Source organism: Anomaloglossus baeobatrachus, chromosome 2, assembly GCF_048569485.1.
Source record: "Anomaloglossus baeobatrachus isolate aAnoBae1 chromosome 2, aAnoBae1.hap1, whole genome shotgun sequence".
NCBI classification, from domain to species: domain Eukaryota; kingdom Metazoa; phylum Chordata; class Amphibia; order Anura; family Aromobatidae; genus Anomaloglossus; species Anomaloglossus baeobatrachus.
Genome location: NC_134354.1, coordinates 559,501,096 through 559,523,009, shown reverse-complemented (window position 1 = coordinate 559,523,009; position 21,914 = coordinate 559,501,096). Strand labels below are relative to the sequence as shown.

The window sequence follows — 21,914 nt, the reverse complement described above, 5'->3', positions numbered from 1 at the left end:
TCGTTTGGTCCTCATGCAGTTCATGAGAAGGATTTACATTTGTTAGATCTGGTGAGAGCACTCAGAATCTACATTTCCCGCACGGCGCCCTTGCGCCGTTCGGATGCACTCTTTGTCCTTGTCGCTGGTCAGCGCAAAGGGTCGCAGGCTTCTAAGGCCGCCCTGGCTAGAGGGATCAAGGAACCAATTCTTGAAGCCTACCGTTCTGCTGGGCTTCCGGTTCCATCAGGGCTGAAGGCCCATTCAACCAGAGCCGTGGGTGCGTCCTGGGCATTACGACACCAGGCTACGGCTCAACAGGTGTGCCAGGCAGCTACCTGGTCGAGTCTGCACACTTTCACCAAACATTATCAGGTGCATACCTATGCTTCGGCGGACGCCAGCCTAGGTAGAAGAGTCCTGCAGGCGGCAGTTGCCTCCCCGTAGGGGAGGGCTGTCTTGCAGCTCTAACATGAGGTATTTCTTTACCCACCCAGGGACAGCTTTTGGACGTCCCAATCGTCTGGGTCTCCCAATAGAGCGCCGAAGAAGAAGGGAATTTTGTTACTTACCGTAAATTCCTTTTCTTCTAGCTCTTATTGGGAGACCCAGCACCCGCCCTGTTGTCCTTCGGGATTTTTGGTTTGTTTGCGGGTACACATGTTGTTCATGTTGAACGGTTTTCAGTTCTCCGATGTTACTCGGAGTGAATTTGTTTAAACCAGTTATTGGCTTTCCTCCTTCTTGCTTTTGCACTAAAACTGGTGAGCCAGTGATCCCACTGGGGGTGTATAGCCAGAAGGGGAGGGGCCTTACACTTTTTAGTGTAATGCTTTGTGTGGCCTCCGGAGGCAGTAGCTATACACCCAATCGTCTGGGTCTCCCAATAAGAGCTAGAAGAAAAGGAATTTACGGTAAGTAACAAAATTCCCTTCTTTGTGACTGCAGCTACTTACTGCCCAGAAGTCAGGGCTGACGGTGACAGGTTCTCAATGTAATTCTATAAGAGCATCATTGTGGCTCACATACACGTAGATTGAGAATTTAACTAGGACACATCGAACAAAAAAGGTGCAGAGCCGCACTCAGAATTGGTAGGTATATTGCTCTGGGCAGGAAACATATTAATGATACTACTCCCACGGTGAAATAAAAAAAAAAGCCAGGGTGGTGCCTTAATTATTCATTTGGTGACGCCCCTTTATCATATGATCTACCCCTACATGATGATTTTTACAGCATAGTACAAATACGCTAGAGGCAAACTCATGATAAAACTTAGGGGGAAAAAAAATTTGATATAAAAAAATATATTTCTTCGTCGCTCCATTGGGAGACCCAGACGATTGGGTGTATAGCTACTGCCTCCGGAGGCCACACAAAGCATTACACTAAAAAGTGTAAGGCCCCTCCCCTTCTGGCTATACACCCCCAGTGGGATCACTGGCTCACCAGTTTTCGGCTTTGTGCGAAGGAGGTCAGACATCCACGCATAGCTCCACTGTTTAGTCAGCAGTAGCTGCTGACTATATCGGATGGAAGAAAAGAGGGCCCATATGGGGCCCCCAGCATGCTCCCTTCTCACCCCACTGGTGGTTTGTAAGGTTGAGGTACCTATTGCTGGTACGGCGGCTGGAGCCCACATGCTGTTTTCCTTCCCCATCCCCCTGAGGGGCTCTGAGGAAGTGGGATCTTACCGGCCCCAAAGCCCTGAGGCCGGGCTCCATCCACAGACCCATTGAACCTGCTGGATGTGGAGCGGGAGTGCCGTTCAGGGACATGGCCCTGCACCATTCAGGTACTCTGTGTCCCCGTACACACAGGCACCGCACACTCCAGACTTGCTGGGTGTGCTAGTGCGCCGGGGACAGTAAAGGGTTACAGTCACTGCAGCCTAGCTGAGTGACTTTATTTATTGGGAACTACCGCGCCGGACGCTCCGGGAGCGGCGGCGCGGCTGGGACTTGTAGTGCGCCAGGGACTTAGCGCCGACCGCGCTTTTACGGCGGCGGCGCTTATAAATCCAGTCCCCGGCTTTTGCGGCCTAGCTCCGCTTCGTTCCCGCCCCCACCCTGTCAATCAGCAGCGCCGAGGGCTGGAGCCTTATTTACATGCTCCAGCCCTCTCACTGGACACTGTGGGACGCCGGTTTCCCGCTCTGACTTGGGGGCACGCCCACGGCCCGCCCCTACCCACATGAGCTGGAGAAGGACGCCGGCAGCCATTCCTGCAGTCCGAGCTGAGAGATCGGACTCTGGGCAACCAGGCACAGGACTAGGGCGACCACACACCCGCTTATAGGCGGGCGGTAAGCGGCACCTGAAGTGCTGACACTAAATACCACAGTTTGTCCATTTGTATTTTATGCTTACACTGCATAGGTCGCTATTTTTGGCTATATGCCCTCTTAGATGGCGACACATCAGCAGCAGGAAAGCATGGGTGCTAGGGCACAGGCTTTCTATGCTGCTTGTATTGCACGTACTGAGGTGTTCATGTGTATTTATGCTTGTATGCTATACACTGCACTGTACGGTCGCTAGTCTTGGCTATATTCGCCATAGAATGGCTAGACTACAGCAGCAGAAAAGCAAGGGTGCTGAGGCACAGGTTTTTTTCTATGCTGCTTGTATTGCAGGTGTTGCAGTGTTCATTTGTACTTATGCTTGTATGCTATACATTGCACTGTATGGTCGCTATTCTGGGCCATATTCCCCTAGATGGCTAGACAACAGCAGCAAAAAAGCAAGGGTGCCAAGGCACAGGCTTTCTATGCTGCTTGTACTGCATGGGCTGCAGTGTTCATTTGTACTTTATGCTTGTATGCTATACATTGCACTGTACGGTCGCCATTCTTGGCTCTATAAGTCGGCAGCAGCATATAAGCAACACAGGCTTTCGATGCTGTTTTTACTGCATGTGATACTGTTCCACGGCACTGAACCCCATTGTGTGCAATGCTCCCCTGTAGCACTTGGTCAGCCGGGGTCTCTACTTGACGTGGCCAAAAGAACCACCTCTCAACCCTGTCCAAGGACAGGGACGGAGTTGCAATGGGATAGAGACTTGCAGTCCGGACAGGCCATGGGCAATCTGGAGCATTGCTCCCTGGCCACCCTCATTTGGAATAAAATCGGTGCTCCGGGGGGGGTCCCAGGAAGACTCTCTGTATGATGAGGCAGACGTAGCTCATCAGGACTTTGATCCTGACACCGCTCTCACTCCGGATACACCGGATGGTGACGCCATAAGGAATGATCCTATAGCGTCCATCAATGGAATGTTGGATCTTTTCTCCCTCAGCTCCCCCAGCGGAGGAGTCAGCTTCACAGCAGGAGAAGTCCCATTTCAGTAGCTCAAACGTATATTGAGTATTGTTCTCGCCACGCTGACTTCAGAGAAGCAGTCTAGGAACACCACGCTTCCCAGATAGCGTTTTCTCCAAACGTATTAAGGATACACGTTATCCCTTTCCCCCTGACGTGGTCAAGCGTTGGACCCAGGGTCCAAAGGTGGATTCTCCAATCTCCAGGCTTGCGGCTAGAGCCATAGTTGCAGTGGAGATGGGACTTCACCTACAGATGCCATTGACAGACAGATGGACTCTGGTTGAAATCTGTCTATGAGGCTATCGGCGTGTCGGTTGCTCCGGCATTCACAGCCGTATGGGCACCCTAAGCTTTTCAGCTGTTCTTGCGCAGCTGGTCTTGAGCACATGTACATCTGTGCCGCAGGGGCGTCCGTAACCTCGCAATGTCTGCATTGCGACTTACCCTATTAATACTGTCCTGGAAGGACAGTCGAGGTTTCGGTCCTTCCCAGGCTCGGGCAGGTCCCAATTGTCCTCGTCCAAAAGGGCTGAAAAGCCTCAGAGGGGCTCAGCTTCCGGCCGGGCTCAATCACGCCCAAGGAAGGCAGCCGGAGGAACCGCTACCAAGGCGGTCTCCTCATGACTCTCAGCTCTCTCATCTCTCCGCATCCGCGGTTGATGGCAGACTCGCTCGCCTTTGGCGACATTTAGCTGCCACAGGTCACAGACCGGTGGGTGAGGGACAGTGTGCCCACGTGCACAGGACAGAGTTCTGTTCTCGTCCTCCGACTCGATTCTTCAGAACGTCCCCACCTCCCCACCGAGCAGATGCTCTTCTGCGAGCAGAAGGAGTGGTAATCCCGGTTCCTCTTCAGGAACAAGACGCGGTTTTCCTCCAATCTGGTTGTGGTGCCAAAAAAGGATGGCTCTTTCCGTTCCGTTCTGGACCTAAAACTGCTCAACAAGCACGTGGAGGCCAGGCGGTTCCGGATGATACCCTCCGCTCCGTCATTGCCTCAATGTCTCAAGGAAATTTCCTAGCATCAATTGACATAAAAGATGCTTATCTCCACGTGCCGATTGCTACAGAGCACCAATGTTTTTCTAAGTTTCGTGATAGGAAACGACCATCTTCAGTTCGTAGCGCTGCCATTCGGGCTGGCGACAGCCCCACGGGTGTTCGCCAAGGTCATGACGGCAGTGGTAGCAGTCTTGCACTCACAGGGACACTCTGTGATCCCTTACTTGGACGATCTACTTGTCAAGGCACCCTCTCAAGAGGCATGCCAACTCAGCCTGAATGTTGCGCTGGAGACTCTCCAGACGTTCGGGTGGATCATCAACTTCTCAAAGTCAAACCTGTCACGACCCAATCACTAACGTATCTTGGCATGGAGTTTCATACCCTCTCAGCGGTAGTGAAGCTTCCGCTGGACAAGCAGCGGTCACTACAGACTGGGGTGCAGACTCTCCTTCAAGGTCAGTCGCACTCCTTAAGACGCCTCATGCACTTCCTCGGGAAGATGGTGGCGGCAATGGAGGCGGTTCCGTTTGCGCAGTTTCATCTGCGTCCACTTCAATGGGACATTCTCCGCCAATGGGACGGGAAGTCAACATCCCTGAACAGGAAAGTATCCCTTTCACAGACGGCAAGGACTCTCTGCAATGGTGGCTTCTTCCCACCTCATTATCACAGGGAAGATCCTTCCTACCACCGTCTTGGGCGGTGGTCACGACAGACGCGAGTCTGTCAGGCTGGGGAGCGGTTTTTCTCCACCACAGGGCTCAGGGTACGTGGACTCAGCAGGAGCCCACCCTTCAGATCAATGTTCTGGTAATCAGAGCAGTGTATCTTGCCCTACTAGCCTTCCAGCAGTGGCTGGAAAGAAAGCAGATCCGAATTCAGTCGGACAACTCCACAGCGGTGGCATACATCAATCACCAAGGAGGGACACGCAGTCGGCAAGCCTTCCAGGAAGTCCGGCGGATTCTGATGTGGGTGGAAGCCACGGCCTCCACCATATCCGCAGTTCACATCCCCGGCGTAGAAAACTGGGAAGCAGACTTCCTCAGTCGCCAGGGCATGGACGCAGGGGAATGGTCCCTTCACCCGGACGTGTTTCAGGAAATCTGTCGCCGCTGGGGAAGGCCGGACGTCGACCTAATGGCGTCCCGGCACAACAACAAGGTCCCAACCTTCATCGCACGGTCTCGCGATCAAAGAGCGCTGGCGGCAGACGCCCTAGTGCAAGATTGGTCGCAGTTCCGGCTCCCTTATGTGTTTCCACCTCTGGCACTCTGGCCCAGAGTGCTACGCAAGATCAGATCCGATTGCAGCCGCGTCATACTCGTCGCCCCAGACTGGCCGAGGAGGGCGTGGTATCCGGATCTGTGGCAGCTCACGGTCGGCCAACCGTGGGCACTACCAGACCGACCAGACTTACTGTCCCAAGGGCCGTTTTTCCATCGGAATTCTGCGGCCCTGAACCTGACTGTGTGGCCATTGAGTCCTGGATCCTAGCGTCTTCAGGATTATTCCACGGGGTCGTTGCCACCATGAGACAGGCTAGGAAGCCCACGTCCGCTGAGAACCACAGAACGTGGAGGATATTCTTATCCTGGTGCTCTGCTCAGGGAGTGTCTCCCTGGCCATTTGCATTGCCTACCTTTCTTCCTTTCCTGCAATCTGGGTTAGGAAAAGGTTTGGCGCTCGGCTCCCTTAAAGGTCAGGTATCGGCGCTATCCGTCTTTTTTCAGAGGCGTTTGGCACGCCTTCCTAAGGTGCGCACGTTCCTACAGGGGGTTTGCCATATCGTTCCCCCGTACAAGCGGCCGTTAGATCCATGGGATCTGAACAGGGTACTAGTTGCCCTCCAGAAGCCGCCCTTCGAGCCTCTGAGGGAGGTTTCACTTTCTAGACTATCCCAGAAAGTGGCTTTTCTGGTAGCGATCACATCTCTTCGGAGAGTGTCTGAGCTGGCAGCGCTGTCATCCAAGACTCCCTTCCTGGTCTTCCACCAGGACAAGGTAGTGCTGCGCCCCATTCAGGAGTTTCTCCCGAAGGTGGTATCCTCTTTTCATCTTAATCAGGATATCTCCTTGCCTTCGTTTTGTCCTCATGCAGTTCATCGGTATGAGAAGGATTTACATTTGTTAGATCTGGTGAGAGCACTCAGAATCTACATTTCCCGCACGGCGCCCTTGCGCCGTTCGGATGCACTCTTTGTCCTTGTCGCTGATAAGCGCAAAGGGTCGCAGGCTTCTAAGGCCGCCCTGGCTCGATGGATCAAAGAAACAATTCTTGAAGCCTACCGTTCTGCTGGGCTTCCGGTTCCATCAGGGCTGAAGGCCCATTCAACCAGAGCCGTGGGTGCGTCCTGGGCATTACGACACCAGGCTACGGCTCAACAGGTGTGCCAGGCAGCTACCTGGTCGAGTCTGCACACTTTCACCAAACATTATCAGGTGCATACCTATGCTTCGGCGGACGCCAGCCTAGGTTGAAGAGTCCTGCAGGCGGCAGTTGCCTCCCCGTAGGGGAGGGCTGTCTTCGCAGCTCTAACATGAGGTATTTCTTTACCCACCCAGGGACAGCTTTTGGACGTCCCAATCGTCTGGGTCTCCCAATGGAGCGACGAAGAAGAAGGGAATTTTGTTACTTACCGTAAATTCCTTTTCTTCTAGCTCCTATTGGGAGACCCAGCACCCGCCCTGTTGTCCTTCGGGATTTTTGGGTTGTTTCGGGTACGCATGTTGTTCATGTTGAACGGTTTTTTCAGTTCTCCGATGTTACTCGGAGTGAATTTGTTTAAACCAGTTATTGGCTTTCCTCCTTCTTGCTTTTGCACTAAAACTGGTGAGCCAGTGATCCCACTGGGGGTGTATAGCCAGAAGGGGAGGGGCCTTACACTTTTTAGTGTAATGCTTTGTGTGGCCTCCGGAGGCAGTAGCTATACACCCAATCGTCTGGGTCTCCCAATAGGAGCTAGAAGAAAAGGAATTTACGGTAAGTAACAAAATTCCCTTCATTCTTGTTGCGTTCCCTCTTAGGGCCTCTTCTCCACTAGCGTTTTTTAAATCACAGCGATACTCGGCTCAAAATGTGAGTCGAGTATCCTGCGTGTGATCTGCGTACGGTGTGTGTTTTTTTTCCTCACATAGCATCCGTATGACATGTGAGCGTCATGCGAGTGCTTTGTGAGTATTTAGGTAAGCAGTGTAGGGCTGGCTACGGGAGAAATCTCCTGTAAAACAAGTCCTGGCCGCGGTTACCTGCACTGAGCTCCAGAGCTGTAACCTGAGCTCCAGAGATCTGCATGATCTGTTTGCAGCTGTGCTGACCTGAACAGCAATGGCCGGGGAATCAATCACTCAGCGCTCGCTGTTCAGGCTGCAGTCTGGAGCTCAGGTGACAGCTCCGGGGTTCATTAACCGCGGCCAGGACTGGTTTTACAGGAGATTCCTCCGGTAGCCAGTCTGACCCGGTATGCAAGTGTCAGGATCCGTGTGACATGCGCATGCCACCCGGATTCTGACTTGCATGGGGGTGAGAGAGCTGAGAATCGCAGCAAATCGCAGCATGCTGCGATTTCAAGGAGAGCCCGTGTATCGTCTGAGAAAAACAGGGAAATGGAGACCGCATCATTAGAAACCATTTGCAAGATTGCAAACCATTTCTCAATGCGAGGGAATTTGCAGGACAAAAACGCTACTGGAGAAGAGGCCTAGCACTTAGTACCACTACGTGTCTGAATAGTGTAATATAAAAAAAACAAAAAAAAACCACACATTCTCATTTCTTAGTTTAAAACTTTAATTATAGAATAAATATTCTGATCTTTTTTTTTTTTTCTTCTTATTGTCAGCCTAAATGTGGAGAAGTAACACCGAGCTGCCCCTTACTCTGTGAGCTGTTGTATGAATCGGAATATGACAGCCAACTTTGGATTATATATGACCAGAACAAAAGGCATATGGGCTCAGGAGATGCGTACCCCCATCAGGTAAAGTATTAGCATGAAATAATGTGCTGTGTCCTCTAGGAGAAGAGATGAAGGATAAAGGTCTTGGCTACATCTGCTGTGTAGGATTTCTGTGACACTTGAGATGCTAATTATTCTGGCCCCCGAAAAAAATGTTTGGCTACTACCGGTAGTCGTGTTGAAAGAATACAGTGGATACGTAGTTTGAATCTGTATATATGAGCCAAGCGACCGCCAATCCTCTCTTGTAGATTCATGGCATATTGATAGGATGTGGTGTAAATGTATAGTACAGTAGACTGGACCCACATTTACCTACAGACTGGGTGAGATGGTCAGGATTCACATACAATTGAAAGCCTTTTCATCCCTTCCCCCGCACTGGTCATGGCACTCATCAGGGTTCCGTTTTTGAGATAGTTGGAGGTGTAAGTGGGATCTGTATTTGCTGTACCTTCTATCATATATCCTGCAGATATATATGAAATGGGAACATCCCTTCAAGCTTTCAGTTTTTCACGTTTTCCATGTTAGTTGCTGTCCATGAAAGAGAACTGCAGATGTGTAGCTGCTCACCCTGGTCTCTGAGGAATGGACACCATTAGGGTATGTGCGCACTAGGCGTTTTTTTCACGCTGCGTTTTTATGTGCGTTTTTGTCTCAAAAAACGCACCCGCGGCTAAAAAAACGCGGCAAAAACGCATGCGTTTTTGCTGCGATTTGGTGCGTTTTTTGCTGCGTTTTTGCTCACTGCGTTTTTAATCAGTGCACAATGCCATTAAAGATTGTTGATGAAAAAAAAAAAAAAAGGTCTGATGTCATTTCCTTCTTCAAAATGTTCATTGTATACAGGAGAGCAGACAGCTGCAGTACTAGTGTATGCAGGAGAGCAGACAGCAGCTGCAGAACTACAAGGCTCAGCATCCTCCATTCACCAGTGTATGCAGTTTTTTGCCCAAAAAGAAAAAAAAAATGACATGGGCTTCGCCATATTTTTGTATGCTAGCCGGGTACAGCAGGCAGGTACGGGCTGCCCCCAACCCCCAGCTGCCTATTTGTACCCGGCTGGGAACCAAAAATATAGAGAAGCCCTTTTTTTTAATTATTTCATGAATTTCATGAAATAATTAAAAAAAAAAAAAAAAAATGACGTGGGCTTCGCCTAATTTTTGAGTCCAGCCGGGTACAACTAGGCAGCTGGGGATTGGAATCCACAGTGCAGGGTACCCAAGATCTCTGGGCACCCCCACTGCGAATTGCAGTCCGCAGCCACCCCAGAAAATGGCGCTTTCATAGAAGCGCCATCTTCTGGCGCTGTATCCAACTCTTCCAGCTGCCCTGATGCCGGGTGGCTAGCTAGGTAATAATGGAGTTAGGGATAGCTGTATATTATCAGCTAGCCCTAAGCCCGAAATTCATGGTGTCACGCCAATATTAGACATGGCCACCATGAATTTCTAGTAAAGATAAAAAAAAACACAACACACAGAAATTTGTTTTTATTAGAAATAAAACACAACACAATTAGTGACTCCATCTTTATTGAAATAAACCCCCCTCCGCAGTAATCCTGGGTCAGGGTCCCGCGCCGTCCAATCCGGATCCAATATCATCTGATCGGTTTGCTGGAAGGCAGAGCGATCAGATGATGTGTCAGGATCAAGTGCCTGAATCACATCACACATCAGCTGATTGTATAAAAGCCGGTTATACAATCAGATGATGCATCAGTAGAAAAAAAAAAAAAAAAATACTCACTTATGTGCTGTGCTGATGACCGGCAGCTCCTAGAGCGATCGATTGGACAGGAGTCTGATCCCGTCCGATCGCTGCAGGAGCTGCCGGTAATCAGCTGATGAAGTCTCCTGACGGCAGGATCAGCTGATAGCCGGCCGGGCGACACCGCGAGAATTCCGATCAGCTGATGCGTCAGGTGACTGCATCAGGTGATCAGCGCCAGGTCCTGCAAGCAAGGTCCTGCCCCGGGGAGACTGCACACAGCCAGAGCGGCGGGACCGGGACAGGAGCGGACATGGCACCGGGACCCTGCAGACAGGTGAGTATATATGACATTTTTTTTTTCTACTGTTCACTTTGGTTTTCGCCGCTGCCTCCACCTCCCGCCCAGACATGGCGCCGCACGGAGCTGACATGGCACAGGACGGGAGGTGGAGGCAGCGGTGACGGTACCGGGAGGATTCATGCTTCTGTGTTTACCAACAGAAGGAATCCTCTTCCTGTACACGTCACTGTACTGCCCACCCCTTGCGTTTATAGCTGCGTTTTTAGTCATAGAAACGCAGCTATATTTGCAATGTGCCTTTTTCATTGCGTTTATGAACATCTCATTGAACTCAATGGGTGAAAAACGCAGAAATAATTGACATGCTGCGTTTTTGTGGTCACCACAAAAACGCAGCTAAAAAAAAACCGCTGTGTGCGGACAGCACTTATGAAAACCCATTGACATTGCTGGGGAAGCAATGTCACTGCGTTTTCAGCACAAAAACGCGGTAAAAAACGCCGCTAAAAACGCCTAGTGCGCACAAGGCCTTACATCCACCATAGACTATGCTTTCAACCCAGAGCCCACACTCCAAACTGCTAGAGAGATTTGTGCTGCTGAGGAGCTTAGCTCCAGCTCCTTTCACATCACTGTCATTCATCTGTGTTTTTGGCTCCATCATAGAAGTAGAAAACATGATAGTGGCACTGGAGCAGTCTCATGCTGGACACCAGCAGTGCCCAATGGACCCCATTACTTATCGTAGGGCTATCAAGGTTCCTTTTTTTCTGGTTCTTATAGACTTTCATTCTGGGCTTGTGACTTAACTTCTGACTACGAGCCAGTCAGAATATAAGGGCATAAGATAGGGCTGCGGGACTGGAGTGACACTGAAAAAAGGTGAAGATGTCTGAGGGTGAGTATAAGGCTAAGTTCACACAGGGCGTCTTTTGCTGCAATTTTGGTGCTTTTTTTTACGTCACAAAGATGCACCTACATGCATGCATTTCCTTCTCCAGCAAAGTCTGAGCTTTTGATTTTGCTGTCCACACTGGGCATCTTTTGTTGGCTGCATCTTAGCTGCATTTTTGAAGATGCACCCAAGATGCAGGATGTCAATTCTTTTTATGTTTTTCCAGCATTTTTGAGCTCTTCTAGTCAATAGATTTGACTTGAAAAATGCAGTAAAAACGTGTCAAACGCTCTGAGTTTCTTGGTGCGTTTTTGATGCGTTTCTTTGGGACAAACACTGCATCTTTGTGGTAAAAAAAAAAAAAAAAAAGCCGTGTGTGAACATACCCCTAAGACTTGGGGCAGGGGACTTGGGTTTAAAGCACCACTCCAATGCAGAACCCCCCCCCCACCTCCCTAAAAAAAAAAAAAAAATACGCAGGAGTAAGTGCAGTTCTGGGTCAAATTAGTCAATACAATTATGCCCTATGAACAGGTGGTATACTACAACAGGGGGCGCCCAGAAAAATTCAATAAAATTTGGGACCTGTGGAACTTCTCCCCCTCGCACACTTTATAGAAGCCTAAAAAAGATCATTGTGACACTGATAGATCCCTCTGGGTGTTAGAGGGCAGAATGCTACACAGTGGTACAGTGCCTTGCAAAAGTATTTGGCTCCCTTGAATTTTTTTCATTCTTTTCCCACATTTCAGGCTTCAAACATAAAGATAAAAATGTTAATGTTATGGTGAAGAATCAACAAGTGAAACACAATTGTGGAGTTGAACCAAATTTATTGCTTATTTTAAACTTTTTTAAAGTAAATAACTGAAAAGTGGGGCGTGCAATATTATTCGTCCCCTTTTACTTTCAGTGCAGCAAACTCACTCCAGAAGTTAATTGTCCTAAATGACTGATGATAAATATAAGCCACCTGTATGTAATCAAGTCTCCGTTTAAATACACCTGCTCTGTGATAGTCTGTGTTATGTTTAAAGCACAGAGAGCATCATGAAGACCAAGGAACACAACAGGCAAGTCCGTGATACTGTTGTGGAGAAATTTTAAGGCCGGATTTGGTTACAAAAAGATTTCCAAAACTTTAAACATCCCAACGAGCACAGTGCAAGCTATCATATTGAAATGGAAGGATTATCATACCACTGCAAATCTACAAAGACCGGGCCGTCCATCCAAACTTTGATCTCAAACAAGGAGAAGACTGATCAGACATGCAGCCAAGAGGCCCATAATCACTCTGGAGGAACTGCAAAGATCTACCGCTGAGATGGGACAGTCTGTCCATAGGACAACAATCAATCGTACACTACACAAATCTGGCCTTTATGGAAGAGTGGTAAGAAGAAAGCCATTTCTCAAAGATATCCATAAAGTGTTTAAAGTTTGCCACAAGCCACCTGGGGGAGACACCAAATATGTGGAAGAAGGTGCTCTGGTCAGATGAAACCAAATTGAACTATTTGGGCACAATGCCAAACGATATGTTTGGCGGAAAAGCAACACAGCTCATTACCCTGAACACACCATCCCCACTGTCAAACATGGTGGTGGCAGAATCATGGTTTGGGCCTGCTTTTCTTCAGCAGGGACAGGGAAGATGGTTAAAATTGATGGGAAGATGAATGGAGCCAAATACAGGACCATTTTGAGGAAAACCTGTTGGAGTCTGCAAAAGACCTGACACTGGGACGGAGATTTGTCTTCCAACAAGACAATGATCCAAAAAATAAAGCAAAATCTACAATGGAATGGTTCACAAATAAACATATCCAGGTGTTAGAATGGCCAAGTCAAAGTCCAGACCTGAATCCAATCGAGAATCTGTGGAAAGAGCTGAAAACTGCTGTTCACAAACGCTCTCCATCCAACCTTACTCAGCTTGAGCTATTTGCAAAGGAAGAATGGGCAAGAATTTCAGTGTCTCGATGTGCAAAACTGATCAAAACATACCCCAAGCGACTTGTGCTGTAATCACAGCAAAAGGTGGCGCTACAAAGGATTAACTTAAAGGGGACGAATAATATTGCACGCCCCACTTTTCAGTTTTTATTTTTTAAAAAAGTTTAAGAAAAGCAATACATTTTCTCTGACGCCTCATTGGGGGACACAGGACCATGGGTGTTATGCTGCCTATCCATAGTAGGACACTAAGTAGATGCAAAAGCATAGCTCCTCCTCTGCAGTATACACCCCCTGGCCGGGCCAGGCAACCCCAGTTTTAGCTTAGTGTCTGTAGGAGGTACTTCCTTTCAAGGTTTATTTTTTGAGGGCGACTGTTTCCTTTTGGGACCGATCTCCCACTACCATCAACGGGCGGGAACGTGGAGTGTCTCCTCCACGTACCCCCTCCTGCGACGCTGGATCCTGGGCTGGATGACGGGTTCCACAGACACCGATTTTCCAAAGCCCAGGGTAGAGGCCGGTGTCCCTATAGCCCAATTCCTCAGCCCCTCTTTGCAGGCTCTGAGTTGAATATGGCACTGGTGTGACCGGACACAGCAAGCTGACTCTGCTATTTTCACTGCCTGGACGGAAGCAGTGTTTTAAGGTGAGATCCCCCCTGACTGGTTTCCCAGACAAAGGGAGAAAAGACGCTGCAGGGAAGGCTCCCAGGACATTTACAGTATTTATTATGAGAAAGTCCCTTGCTGAGTGCAAGGAGGAGAGCCCCAAGGATCCTGCACACAGTGTTAACTTTTCTCTAGCTTGCTGGCTGGAGGAGGGGGGGGGGGGGGGAGAGAGAGTCACTCCTGTTTGCAGAAAGTCCTGCAGATAATTTCCCGGTGGCAGGGGGAGGGCCCAGGGCTCAGGGACTCACGCTGTTTATTTGCTCTAGCAGAAAAGCCGGCTGATAACCACCAGTGACAAGCTGTGTGCTGACTGGAGGGAGAGTGAGGAAAACTATCAGAAGCTCCCTTCCTGCCGTTTTTTTTACTACCCATAGAGGGGGGGGGGGCACTGACTTAATCTTCGTGCTCTTTTAGCGCTAAGCCCCACCCCCCGTGGCCGCGATAAGCCCCGCCCCCACCAGGAAAGCGTGCGAAGATCTCCATAGAGCTTAATCCTTCCTGAGGACAGGGCCATCGGCTGATTCTGGTGAGGTGCTTGCTTCACTTGTAGCTCTGCTGAGCATTGCTCCCCCTCCTGGCATACTCCTATTAGGAACATGCAGAATTCTAAGGGCACTAAGAGTGCTAAGGCCCACATAGTTTATTATTCAGCCTGCACTGCCTGCCATGCTGAGCTACCACGTAAACACACCTCTTCTCTCTGTGAGTCTTGTGCCCCTATAGCCCCCCAAGACCCCCCTGCCACCACCGCCGCAACAGTCAGCCCAGAGCCTAGGGCTCCCAGCCCACCGGAATGGGCACAGTTTCTTTCCCAATCCATGGAAAAACTGTCACAGAACCTAGTGCTGGCTATGCAATGTCGTCCTCCACACCCTTCTGGGTCCCTAGACGGAACGCAGCCTGAGGATACCCCTATGGAGGATCTTTCTGAGGTAATCCGGGCACATGCTTCACCGGTTGCAGGGATCAGGAAAAGAGCACACGGCCGGGTGTCTCCAGCGGGCTCTCCCTCGGGAGCACACAGGGCAGGCTCTCCCACACACTCCACGGCTTCTGAAGAGCTGGAGGAGGGAGAATGCTGTTTATACCAAGAGGATTCCTTGGTTTCAACCTCCCCAGATGATCAAACTGCAATAGACTCCCTTATAGCAGCAATCAACCAAACTCTGCATGTGGAGGATCCCCCATCCACTACCACTGACCAGGCGGTCTCCTTTAAGAGGGCAAGGAAACCCCAAAAGGTTTTCGCTGATCACCCAGAGTTTCAGGATATCCTCACAAAGCAAAGGGAGAAGCCTGACAGGCGCTTCGGTAACAGCCCCTAAGGGCTGGGCCGATCCGCCCTCGGTCGACCCCCAACCCCCACCCCCACCCCTCCCGGTCTCCCGCCTTACCACAAAGATGCTCCTGTCTTTACCCGATGGTTCCTCCATCAAGGACCCGACAGGTGGAGCACCTCGCCCGCTCTGCTTTTGAGGCTGCGGGTTCCTCCCTCTCGCCCTCCTTTGCCGCTGTGTGGGTCACAAAGGCGATCTCGGTCTGGGCAGAATCCCTTAACACTTCACTTGAGGAATCCCAGTTCACTCATACCTTCACAGAGGTAACAGCTCAAATTGCCGCTGCGGCGGAGTACCTCATGCAGGCCTCCATAGACGCTGCTACCTGCGCAGCTTTTGCCGCCTCAAATACCATAGCCATCTGTAGAGCTCTCTGGCAACGACAATGGCGAGCGGACTCTGCCTCCAAGTAGTCTCTCACGGGCCTTCCCTTTTTGCCAGACCAATTTGTTTGGCGAACGTCTGGACTAGCTCATTTCTGACGCCACGGGAGGAAAGAGTACCTCCCTCCCCCAGCTGAAGTCCAGGACGTCCTTCACCAGACGTCCACAGTCCTCGTTCCGCTCCTTTCGGAACTCATTTGGTTGGTTGACATCCCGTGCTGTCCCCGCCACCAGCTGCGGACTATGCAGGGACCGACCTTCTCAGCTCTCCCCGAAACCCACTTCGTCATGGCAGCCTAGACCGAAACAGTCCAGGACTAGGGAGACTCGGCCACGACGTTTTTCCCCCTCATGACTCCTTCGGCACCCCGGTAGACACACTCATTGTAGGAGGTCGACTGCGGCTCTTTCATCACATCTGGGCTGCCGCCTCAGACGACAAATGGGTGCGAGACCTTGTGTCTTCCGGTTACCACATAGAATTTCGGACCCGACCCCCGAGTTGGTTCTTTCTCTCAAACACCGCACCAAGGGTCTTCACCAAAGTCATGGCGGCCGCCATGAGCGTCCTTCACGCCAGGGGAGTAGTCGTTCTCCCTTACTTTGACGACCTCCTCAAGGCCCCCTCCTTCCGCGACTGCTTAACCAGCGTACAGATCACTGTGGACACCCTATCCCGCTTAGGGTGGCTAGTGAATCTGGACAAATTATCCCCGATCCCATCATGATCCATCACCTTCCTGGGCATGTCCCTGGACACCCGTCGGGGCTTGAGCCTTCTCCCTCAGGACAAGGCGATCGCTCTTCAACGAGCGGTACGCTGCCTTCTACGTCCTCCGTCTTGCTCCAATCGATTCAGCATGAAAGTGCTCGGCAGGATGGTGGCAGCTATGGAAGCAGTACCCTTTGCTCAACTGCACCTCCGCCCACTGCAGCTAGCCCTTCTAGCGGCCTGGGACAAGAGCCCCTTCTCCCTGGACAGACATCTTCACCTGACGCCTTCAGTCAGGTACGCACTCCGCTGGTGGCTTCGGTCTCATCCCTATCGAAGGGGAGATCTTTTATCCCAGTGAACTGGCTGGTCCTGACCACGGACGCCAGCCTCCTACCTAGGCTGGGGAGCAGTGTACCGGCACCACACTGCTCAAGGACGTTGGATGTCCCAGGAGTCTTAACTACCCATAAACATCCTGGAACTCCGTGCGATCTTCCTCGCGATCAGAGCGTTCTGCCCTCTGCTAGCGGGTCGTCAGATTCGAGTCCAATCGGACAATGCAACAGCTGTAGCCTATATCAATCGGCAGGGGGGCACCCGCAGCAAAGCGGCTTATCTCGAGGCCCACAAGATCCTCAGCTGGGCCGAATCGACGGGATCAGTGATATCTGCGGTACACATACCGGGGGTAGAGAACTGGGCAGCAGACTTTCTAAGTCGCCAAGGCCTGGCTGCCGGAGAATGGTCTCTCCACCCAGATGTGTTTTTACACATCTGCACTCGCTGGGGCACACCAGAGGTGGACCTAATGGCCTCAAGGTTGAATGCAAAGGTACCCGCGTTCATAGCCAGGTCACGCGACCCGCAGTCCATCGGCGCGGATGCTCTAGTCTGCTCCTGGCACCACTTCCGCCTGCCTTACATATTTCCACCTCTACCCCTGCTGCCACGGGTAATCAGGAAGATCAAGGCAGAGGGAGTCCCGGTGATACTGATAGCACCGTACTGGCCCAGGTGCGCCTGGTACGCCGAATTAGTACAAATGCTCACAGACACACCGTGGCGCCTTCCAGACATCCCAGAACTCCAGAGCCCTGAAGCTGACGGCATAGCCATTGAGACTTGGGTATTAACAAGAGCGGGATTCTCCCCCGCGGTTATTTCCACCATGATCAGCGCCCGAAAGCCTGCTTCATCCCGCATTTACCACCGTACGTGGAAAATCTTCCTTTCATGGTGCAGGGAAACTAACGTCCAGCCTATGCCTCTGGCCATCCCCAGAATTCTCGACTTTCTACAGTCTGGCTTGCAAGCGGGGTTGGCTTTCAGTTCCCTTAAAGGGCAGGTCTCGGCGCTCTCAATCTTCTACCAATGCCGCCTGGCTCAGAAACCGCAAGTCAAGACCTTCCTCTAGGGCGTTTCCCATCTAGTTCCCCCGTACAAACGGGCGCTGGAACCATGGGACCTCAACCTCGTTCTAGACGGTCTCCAGAGGTCTCAATTTGAACCCCTCAAGGAATCCTCCCTTGCTCTTCTGTCCTGGAAGGTAACATTTCTGGTGGCAATTACGTCCATCAGATGGGTTTCGGCGCTAGCAGCACTCTCTTGCCGCGAGCCTTTTCTGATCTTTCACCAGGACAAGGTGGTTCTGTGGCCCCTTCCAGATTTCCTTCCAAAGGTTCTTACCCCGTTTCATTTGAACGAGGACATTGTCCTGCCTTCCTTTTGTCCACACCCGGTTCATAGGGTGGAAAGGTCTCTGCATTCGTTAGACCTCGTCAGAGCTCTCAGATATTACATATCCAGGACAGCTCCCTTTAGGAAAATGGACTCTTTGCTCGTCATTCCTGAGGGGCCTAAGAATGGACAGGCAGCTTCAAAGGCGACTCTGGCTCGCTGGATTCGCTCTGCGATCCAGGACGTCTACCGCTTTCAACTCAAGCCCATTCCAAGTGGGCTGCGGGCTCAATCCACGCGAGCAGTTGGCGCTTCGTGGGCCATTCGGCATCAGGCTTCAGTGGAACAGGTGTGTAAGGCTGCGACTTGGTCTAGCCTACATACGTTTTCAAAGCATTACAGAGTCCATACCCAGGTTTCAGCTGAGGCAAATCTGAGTAGGAAAATTCTGCAAACGGCAGTAGAGCACCTCTCTCAGTAGGCGCTCCAGGCTGTCCGGGACTGGTTCCTAGTCCTTGGGTTATGTTGTCTTCTTTTATGTTTCCTACCCATGGATTACTTTAGGACGTCCCATGGTCCTGTGTCCCCCAATGAGGCGTCAGAGAAAAACGGATTTTTGTGTACTCACCGTAAAATCGTTTTCTCTTAGCCATCATTGGGGGACACAGCACCCACCCTGTTGCCCTGTTGGGCCTTGGTTCTCTCAGTACCTTATTTGGTTATGACTCTTCCTTTCTCATGTTCCTCTGTTGAGAAGTTTTTACTATTTTTTTTTTTTTTTTTTCTCATACTGCTTGTGTACTAAAACTGAGGTTGCCTGGCCCGGCCTGGGGGTGTATACTTCAGAGGAGGAGCTATGCTTTTGCATCTTAGTGTCCTCCTATGGATAGGCAGCATAACACCCATGGTCCTGTGTCCCCCAATGATGGCTAAGAGAAAACGATTTTACGGTGAGTACACAAAAATCTGTTTTTGTTCAACTTCACAATTGTGTCCCACTTGTTGTTGAGTCTTCACCATAACATTAACATTTTTATCTTTATGTTTGAAGCCTGAAATGTGGGAAAAGGTTGAAAATTTCAAGGGGCCGAATACTTTTGCAAGGCACTGTATATTGCGACACTATGTAGCTGTTGTTGTTACCTGTTTTTTCCTTGTCGCTCCATTGGGAGACCCAGACAATTGGGTGTATAGCTTCTGCCTCCGGAGGCCACACAAAGTATTACACTTTAAAAAGTGTAATCCCTCCCCTCTGCCTATACACCCTCCCGTGCATCACGGGCTCCTCAGTTTTATGCTTTGTGTGGAAGGAGGCACACATCCACTCATGCATTCTCATTTTAGTTATATCGGTTGAAAGAAAAGTGGGCCCCCACGGGGCCCCCGGCATGTTCCCTTCTCACCCCACTACGTCGGCGGTGCTGTTAAGGTTGAGGTACCCATTGCGGGTACAAAGGCCGGAGCCTCATGCCGTTTTTCCTTCACCATCCCTTAGCGGCTCTGGGAGAAGTGGGATCCTGACCGGTCATCCAGTTACTGGGACTGTGCTCCCTCCGCAGCCCCTGTGGGAATCTGCCGGACAGGAGTCTATTCATCCTCAGGGACCGGGCCCTGCATCTCTAAGGTACTCTGTGTCCCCATGGGGGCTGTGCATGGAGCGCCTTCATCCCGGACGCTGCAGCAGCTGCTGATTTGTGAAGACCGGCGGACTTCCGCGCCTGCTTGTCGGCCGCAGTCTTAAATTTATTCCCTGGCTTCATTGCGGCCTAGTAGCAAAACTCCCGCCCCCGGGCCTGTCTGTCAGGGGTAAGGGCGGGACTGCCGACCTGACGTCGGATGTCAGGGCCGGAGCATCCTGTATGTTTCCTCCCCCCTCACTGATCACTGTGGGGACCCCAGATTCCCGCACTTTTCTAGCGCCGCCCACGGCTCCACTCCTCCCCAGAGAGCTCCGGCAGCCATTTTTTTGACATTCTGCCGGTGGAGGATTTCCAGGAAAGAGCTCTGCAACTCTGGGAGACCTAAGGCAGGGAATCTGGAGGACACACGCTCCGCTTTTTAGCGGTCGGTAAGCCACACCGGTCACCCGGTGCTGGTCCCCTTAGGGTGCCGGAATAGATACTATATATATATATATATTTCTGTTCGGTCGGGCTATATACCTTTTCCCATATACCCTCAGTGATCACTCTCCTAGGAGACAACAGCATGTCGTCCACAAGGAGCAAGGGTGCCAAGGCACAGGGTTATTTTGCGACCTGTACCTCTTGTGCAGCTAAGTTACCTGCGGGTTCCACCTACCCTCACTGTGAGCAATGCTCGACCCCTGTTTTGCTTGCTCAGCCGGAGCCTCGGTCACTAGTGGGCCCCTCGGCTCAGGTAGACCCCCCCTGCTCCCCCTGTCCAGGCGGCAGGGACAGAGTTTGCCGTTTTTGCTGAGAAACTCTCTGAGTCACTTTCACAATCCATGGCTCAGTCTATGGACAAATGGTCTGCCAAGCTGCTTGAAGCTTTGCAGTCCAGACCGGTCCTTACACAGGCCCCGGGCCCTGTTGGATCGTCCCCTCCAGGCCCCTCTCTGTCCACGCCGCAGCGCGCTCCCAGGGGGGGCCCTAGGTCTCACGTGGAGGACTCCTGCCCGGACCACAGTCCCAGACCGGCTAAGCGGGCTCGCTGGGAATCTTCCCCGACTTCTTCACGCTGTTCGGGTTCCCAGCTTGAGGACTCTCTGGAGGACGAGGCGGACGTCGCAGCTCAGGGCTCTGACCCTGACGTTGCTCTCAATCTTGATACACCTGAAGGGGACGCCATAGTAAATGACCTTATCTCGTCCATCAACGAGGTGTTAGATATATCTCCCCCGCCGCCACCTGTAGAGGAGTCGACGTCTCAGCAGGAGAAACACCAGTTTCGGTTCCCTAAACGTACACGGAGTGCGTTTTTCGATCACTCTAACTTCAGAGATGCTGTCCAGAAGCCCAGAGCGGTTCCGGACAAGCGCTTTACTAAGCGCCTTACTGACACACGTTACCCCTTCCCCTCTGACGTTGTTAAGGGTTGGGCTCAATGTCCCAAGGTGGATCCTCCAGTCTCTAGATTGGCGGCTAGATCTGTGGTATCGGTTGCAGATGGCTCATCGCTAAAAGATGCCACTGACAGGCAGATAGAGCTCCTGGTGAAATCCATCTATGAAGCCACGGGCGCGTCTTTTGCCCCGGCTTTTGCAGCCGTGTGGGCAATCCAAGCTATCTCAGCTTGTCTGGCTGAGATTAATGCGGTCACACGTAATTCTGCTCCGCAGGTTGCGTCTTTGACTTCTCAAGCGTCAGCTTTTTCTTCCTACGCCATGAACGCAGTTCTAGACTCTGCTAGCCGTACAGCGGTGGCATCCGCTAATTCTGTGGCAGTCCGCAGGGCCATGTGGCTGCGCGAATGGAAGGCAGACTCGGCTTCCAAGAGGTTCTTAACCGGTTTGCCGTTTTCTGGCGACCGATTGTTTGGCGAACGATTGGATGAGATTATTAAGGAATCCAAGGGAAAGGACTCCTCCTTACCCCAGTCCAAACCGAAGAGACCTCAGCAACGGAAAATACAATCGAGGTTTCGGTCCTTTCGTCCCTCCGCCAAGCCCCAATCCTCTTCGTCCAGCAGGCCGGAGAAAGGCCAGAGGAACTCCTATGCGTGGCGGGCTAAGCCACGCCCCCAAAAACCCGCCGGAGGCAATGCCTCCAAGGCGGCCTCTTCATGACTCTCGGCATCCCCGAACCGCATCCTCGGTCGGTGGCAGGCTCTCCCGCTTTTGCGACGCCTGGTGGCCACATGTTCAAGACCGATGGGTGAGAGACATTCTGTCTCACGGTTACAGGATAGAGTTCAGCTCTCGTCCCCCGACTCGTTTCTTCAGAACCTCTCCGCCCCCCGCGCGGGCCGATGCACTTTTTCAGGCGGTGGACGCTCTGAAGACAGAAGGAGTTGTGATCCCT

General features: G+C 51.4%; 1 protein-coding gene across 4 annotated transcripts in view; it reads left to right on the top strand.

The window, feature by feature from the left end:
• Positions 1-21,914, top strand: part of TPP2 (tripeptidyl peptidase 2) — a 252,335-nt gene that overhangs the window by 140,114 nt on the left and 90,307 nt on the right. For all 4 annotated transcript variants that reach the window (XM_075336693.1, XM_075336691.1, XM_075336694.1 and 1 more), the window contains exon 21: positions 8,155-8,292. In XM_075336693.1, coding sequence (XP_075192808.1) covers positions 8,155-8,292 — 138 coding nt within the window. The remainder of the gene's footprint in view (positions 1-8,154; positions 8,293-21,914) is intronic.